At 50.4% G+C, this 6,775-nt stretch overlaps 1 protein-coding gene across 3 annotated transcripts in view; it reads right to left on the bottom strand.

The window, feature by feature from the left end:
* gpc3 (glypican 3) overlaps nt 1-6,775 on the bottom strand; it is a 97,302-nt gene that overhangs the window by 40,092 nt on the left and 50,435 nt on the right. For all 3 annotated transcript variants that reach the window (XM_031858144.1, XM_031858145.1, XM_031858146.1), the window contains exon 3: nt 1,635-2,320. In XM_031858144.1, coding sequence (XP_031714004.1) covers nt 1,635-2,320 — 686 coding nt within the window. The remainder of the gene's footprint in view (nt 1-1,634; nt 2,321-6,775) is intronic.

Below are 6,775 nucleotides of genomic sequence, written 5' to 3'. Positions count from 1 at the left end.
CACACACACACACACACACACACACACACACACACACACACACACACGCACACACAGTAAGCGATTTCCCCCAAGTCAGCGATTCACTGTTGCAGCCACGCCCTCGTGCTGTAGAGCAAGTGAGGTCAACCTCTGTGTTAATAAATGATGGGTTCTGAGTGGAAACCTGGTCACCGCAGGGACTCGGGGGTGTGAGAGTGAAAAGTTCAGCGGATCTACAGGAAGCAAAAGAAGAAGAAAAAAAGCACAACCAGCTCTGCAGCTCTGGCTGGAGAGAGAAAAAAAAGGTCTTCATATTTCATGAGCACTTCTCCCTGACTTCACATGTGGGCTACGAACAAACTTGACGGTTTTATCGGAGTTGAGAACACACATGTAACGGGTCAGCGGTGCCGAGGAGTGAGAGACGAGTTTCAGCGAGACCGCCTCCCTCCCTCTGCCTCCTTGCTATTATTTTGTTGAGTTTGCTTCAGCTGGAGCCGTGTCTAGCAGTTTGAGATTCCTCATTACGAGGTGACGTCTTCTTTGTCGGAGGGAAGAAACGTAGCCCGGATCACTCGTCCTCCCTCGCTCAATAGAAGTCCTCTGACCTGAAATGAATGCACCGTCTCCAGCTTCCTCATTCATTTCAGTGGGAGCACTATTTTGGCACAGCATGAGCGCATAGTGTCGCATTAGCTGTCCGTCAACTAAAACTGGCAAGGCACTGCGGATTGAAAACTGTCAACAATCTGGCAGATGCTGCAGTTTAAAGTCCAGACGTGTAAAATTGCATCTTTGCATTTCCAAACACGATTTCCATCGGGGTGACTGTGCAAATTTAAACGTCAAAAGATAAACAAAGATGAACTTTAGTGACTACAGTTGCAAATGCAGGTCCCTTTAAATGTGTGGCAATTACTCAATTTAACTTGGTTCAACGCAACTTCATTATTATTCGACTTGAATTGTGATTCTGAGATGCAACCTGTTAAAAATACTCTTTGACTTAAATTCGTTTCTTGCCGTTCCTGTGTGTGAGAATTCAGCAGGAAGTCAGTCGGCTGTAACCCTCTGAAGGCCCCAAAAACACGCGAGTCTGTAGAACTTTTCAGTTTAACAGTTTAAGGATTCACGGAGATTGGTGCGAGTGTGACTTCACCTTCATACTAATGTGTATCTTACAACTGATGAGATGGAGGATAAGATGTAACACCGTCTCATCGTGCTGTAAACTGTCAGCAGTGCAGTGTTCTGGAGTCTGGAATACAGTCAGTCTCATCTCTAGGAACACACCCACACCAATGCAGCCCTTGGATTTTACAATGCAGTGCTGCGTGTATGTGTGTGTGTGTGTGTGTGTGTGCCTATCATCCTTAGTATAGATAGCAAAGGAAACTGACAGAAGGGCAGGAAGAAAGGCGCAATTACAAGTCTGTCTGCTACTTCAGCACCACGGACAGCGCCATGGATTTATCAATACGTGGCAGAGTTAGGCTGCTGATATTTCAACGCCATAGATTCTTAACTTGCACAAACCTCAGTCAGATAAAGGATCAATGACTCAGGCAGACTAGACTCACATATTCAACAAAAAAACAACAACAACCTGTCTCTCAAAACGGCAACTGTGTGCATGTGTGTACTTGACTCACCAGGGCAGTGAGGCGGGTGCGGGCGCTTATGGCGTGCTTGAGAGCCTGTTTGATCATGGAAGGCAGCCAAAGAACGACGGCCTCCATGTCCTGCTCCCTCCTCATGGCACCGGCCAGCTTCCCCAGTCCATCTACGTAGCTCCTCCAGTGCGGCTGCACTTCGGCCGCTCCCCCCAGGCAGCCGTGCATCACCGCCTGGCAGAAGCCCCGGCAGGCTGGCGGCCCCAGCAGGCCCTGGCAGTGCGGGCAGTACCACAGCCTCAGCAGGGCCCGGCCGCAGTCCCGGCCGGGCCGCAGGTGGTCGGTGGTGTTGACCACCTCGATGCCCAGGTTCAGCGCCTGCAGAAAGACGCGCGTGGCCAGGAGAGAGCGAGACAGACGGGTCATCATCAGTTTGGGATACGGGCCGAATGCTCCCGAGTCCTTCCAGGCTCCTCTCACACACTCCTCGGACGAAGCGGACGCGACGCCGCCCAGCAGGCGGCGGTAGGCCAGGGGGAAGAGGCGACCGTAGAGCACCGCCACCATGTGGTCCACCGTGGAGTCCGAGCCCAGGATGTAGAGCGACATGTCTAGGAAGAGCTGCCCCACGGAGCTCTGGGCTCCACCCCCAAGACCCGGGAACTCCGACTTCAGCATGGCCAGCGTGAAGTTACGGCCGTGACGCAGCACCAGGTCGAAGGCCTCTGCAAGAGAGCAAGAAAGAAACATGAGGAAAGAGTCAGAAGTGTGGGTGGGGGGGGGGGGGGGCACCTTTTTGAAAGCTGTTGCACTCATGCCTCAGCAATCACAACAACTACGCCGAGCTGTCAGAAAAAATTAGGCAGCAATTTAGCTCAAAAACATGAAACACTCGAAAAGATGCAATTCCCCCCAAAACATGATCCCATCGTTAACGATCACAGTGGGAGAAAACTTCCCACGCACATCCTCTCTTTCCCTTTCCCCCAGTTTTTCTCAATCTGTTATTTTCACTAATGGGGCTGTTCACACAAACACAAAGCTGCTAGGACAGACTATGGCTGGGAATATAAAGAGAGCAAAGCTCCTGGAAAAGATGAAAAGCAAGATCTGGGGATTGATCTTTCAATACAACTAAAGAGCGGACTAGAACTGAGCTCACGGGATCTTAAAGACGAAGTCCCTTTTAAAGGAGAGCATTAATGCCAATATATTAGTCAGCGGAGAGAGGCGTGAGGAAGTCTGCAGGGAGAGAAACATACGGAGGATGGCGGAGGGAGGGGTGCGCGGCCGACGTGAGCAGGGAAAATAATCGGTGACGTTTTTCAAGGCTCACAGTGAAGTCTTATCAACAAGGTGGCACAAGAAGTCGGAGCTCTTGCATCGACCCCGGAAGCAAAATGAGCGAGGGCCCCGACAACAACAGAAGGGATTTCTAGCTCCATTACTGAACTTAGCGGGGGAGCTGAGAGTCAGTGAAATGAAGCTTTTTGCACAGGAGAATAGCTGGGGATGCCCAAATCCCATTTATACTGCAGCTAGTCCACTACATCACTGTGTTGAGAGCGATAGCCACTACTGCTTTGTGAGGGCATGTGGGGGGAAGCGGGGGGAGCGTAGGTTTAAGGGATCGTTAGAGGAGTTTTATTGCTTTTATGTGCCACAAAAGCCAGCCATTTCATCTTTGTTATTTCATTTTATTCCTCGCTCGGCTAGTTTCATTTCTTTCTCCTCATGCGTCTCGGGGGGCCAAATGAAGCTTGTCGGCCCGCACGGAGCACCGGGTCCTCGGACAGCACCGGGGCACGGCGTCACACCTCTGACTCTTCTGTGTAGAACGTTTAATGTGTTTCTCTTTGTGCAATTTCAGGCACACGAGGGGGTCCATTTGAGAATATGGCAATATCTGAGGAAAAGAAAAACACACATCACCCCCTCTCTCTGACTAGCTGCTGCTGCTGCGGTGCATTCCAATGTAACTTTAACACAATCCGAACACATACATTCATTCTGGGTGGTGGGAGTTGAGGCGAAGACCTCCACATGTGTTGAAAATGTTGCCATGTTGAAGCTTTATGGCCCAATACATTAACTTACAGAAATGATAAGAGAAACAGAAAGGGAAATAATAGACACAAGTTGTTTTTTTTAATGCGGTTGCTTTAGTATAGTTAGTATCACTTGACTCTGGTTCCAGTGTGTAGTGTTCATTGCAACAGACATACATCTGTGAAAACACTATGACGATACTTCTACGCCTCCAAAGTAAAAGGTAAATAACATGCCGCGTCTAAGGCTGAGTGTCTGGGTTTGAATGGGTTCGTTGCAATTAAATGATGATTTATTTAAAGGAGCAGTGTGTAGGATTATAGGGGTAGAAATGGAATATAATGTTCAAAACTATGTTTTCATTGGTGCACAATCACCTGAAACAAAGAATCGTTGTGTTTTGGCCGCCATGTTGCACCGCCATGTTTCTACAGTGGCCCAGAACGGACAAACCACACACTGGCTCTAGAGAGGCCCACCGGAGTTCTCTACAGGCTTGGAAAGGTTTTGGGATCAGATGCTTAATGCAACCTTAACCATTACATGCCTCCAAATCTCCCTCACTGCTCCTTTACATCAACTGGCTCCAGAGAATCCTAAATTAGAGAAAATGCGCTACACTATTATTCAGCTGTAGCGTGGCCGCAGCGGCCGCTGTTCAGCTGAAGTCGCGCTGCCTCGAATTAAACGAGTCATTTATCCCCAAACTTTCTCAGCGGTAAACAGCGTCAGGCTGTGGTTTTAACATTTGAGTGCATGCGTGAATATGAAACAGGGTGGGAAACAGCATGCGTGCTCAGTGAAACCGTTGCCGGGTGGATAGTCGGGTTATAAAAGAAACATTTGAGGATGTTTGAGTGTGAGGAGGATGCTCGGGAGCGGCGCGCATCTGTTTAGGTTTTTCGGGGCCGCGGCCGCCCCGCTGAGTCTGAGAAGCACTTCCCTCTGTGATCAATGAGCAGACAGATGTGCGGATTGCCAGTCGAGGCAAGGAGACAGACTGGGAGGAGGGAGGACACGCCCACACACACACGCAGAGACAAAACACACACGTAGACGCTCAATTCCTGGTAATTCCTCTTATATTTGGTTACTGATGGAACATTGAAGGCGGTGAGAAAATGCACATCCACCTCAAAGCTATTTGCTTCCCCTTTTCCCCGCTTTCTGTGAACATCAAACCCTGTGATTCCGCCGCTACCTGTAGTATCTCTTACACCACAAAGAGGAGAGCCACTTTGTAATGGTAAAGAGAAAGACTAGAGGGCTCTTCATAGATGCAATCCAGTGGCTCTAAGTAGCCCGGGTCACGGTACGAACCGTTGCGAGCCCATTTCCTGTGCGCGCCGCTCGCTCTCCTTCATCAGTGAAAGCCTGCGTTGCGGGATCAGGTGTCCTCTAATGGAGGGGAGAGGGGGCTGTGTGTCAGGGGCCTGTGACATCCTGGGTGAACGCCAGAGGAGGTCAAGAGCTCTACATTACCGGAGTGGGGGAGCCCGATGCAACATATTGGGTCGCGCTTAAAATTAGCAGTAGCATTTATTTTGTCGCTGTCACGGATGGAGACAGAAGGCTGGCTGCTGGAAAGTCGTTTCCCCTCCGAGACCGAAGGCTTTTTACAGGCGCATCAGCAGCGAGGGGGGGGGGGGGGGGGACGTCTCTGCCTCTCCTCTTCCACATCTATCCAACAGCCAGATAATGTTTACTCCAAGGGGTTTAGGCCTCTCAGCTTCCTCGTGCATTAAAATATGGATATCCACTAATTTACCTCACATTAAGCGCTCCATCCCATTGCCATTGACACCGTCGCTCTGCAGTGTTCCACCGGTTTATCCTAATACCTACATTGTCTCCGTATCGTGTCATTAATCAAAGCCCTCGATTAAAATGTGATCAAGTCCCGCAGGTCGTCCAAAGTGTGAAAGAAAGCTCATAAATCCGCATCACGGTGGGGTCACTTACTTCCGACACACAAAAAGCTCCAAGTGACTCCCGCTCCGACATGAAACAGGCTTTTCACATAATCTATGAACGGCCTGTCAAATGAGCATATTTGATGTCTGTGAGGGCCATCAGTCTCGGGTGTTACGTAAGTCAAACTAGGTGCGTGCCAGACTGACTGACTGACTGCGGTCGACACGCTGCGGAGGCAGACATGCTCCTATAGTGGCCTCATCAATCAGCTGCCCGTACACCTATTATCCCCGGGAGGGGAAAACATCAATGCATTACAGCAGCCAATGAGACTAATCCATTTGGCTGATGGCGTGTCACCTCTAGCCGCCACGGAGATGGATGAAGAAGCCGCCGCCACCTGGACCCGGTGACAAAACAGTAGCTGTCCAGGACGCAGGGAGAGGACTGGCAGGAGGGCTGGAGGGCCATTTACAAAGACAGCCGTCAGCGGTGGAACATAAAGTGATTTATGTAATAAAGCAAAACTGACTAACCCTTTTTTTAAAACGTGTTGATTGTGAAGTTTAGACTTCAGAAAGCAAACAGCGGTCAAAATGTCTTGAGCCTGCAGTAAAAACACATCAGTTTGTTTAGCATACAGACGCGTGCACAGGCTGACACGTGCATCAACCTCCCAGCGTGCTTTGCTTTCAGTAAGGATTTTATGAGCCTGTTTACAACAAAAGCAGCATCTGCTCATTGACTGTAAACAATATGCTGTTTTTCCAGACACATTCCACTCCGCTCCCGCAGGTAACCCGAGAGCAGATCCACCTGACCAGCTGTGTCCCAATCCGGGTGCCCCCGCGTTTTACGGGACGGGACGGGAGGGGGGTGGGGCTGATTCCAGGAACAGAGCAGACAGGATGCTGGTAAGGCCCAGATAGCATCACCAGCGGACCGCGAGGGCCAACGGACAGCGGGGCGCAAACGAGACACGTATTAGGTTACTCCATCTGTTGAAGAGAGCGGCGCGTCCCACACACAAAGACACGCGCAGGCTCACCGACGTACACAATGCAATCACTGCAGCGCACAGCAGTGGCCAGGTGGTGACGCCGTGGGCGAGTATTTGGCACAGCAGAGCGGGGAAGGGCAAGGTGGCAGTCAGGTGTAAGGACTGCACCTACACACACACACACACACACACACACACACACACACACACACACACA

This window comes from Anarrhichthys ocellatus, unplaced genomic scaffold (assembly GCF_004355925.1).
Source record: "Anarrhichthys ocellatus isolate YVR2014 unplaced genomic scaffold, GSC_Weel_1.0 scaffold19, whole genome shotgun sequence".
NCBI lineage: Eukaryota > Metazoa > Chordata > Actinopteri > Perciformes > Anarhichadidae > Anarrhichthys > Anarrhichthys ocellatus.
This window is presented reverse-complemented; position numbering and strand designations above follow the sequence as displayed.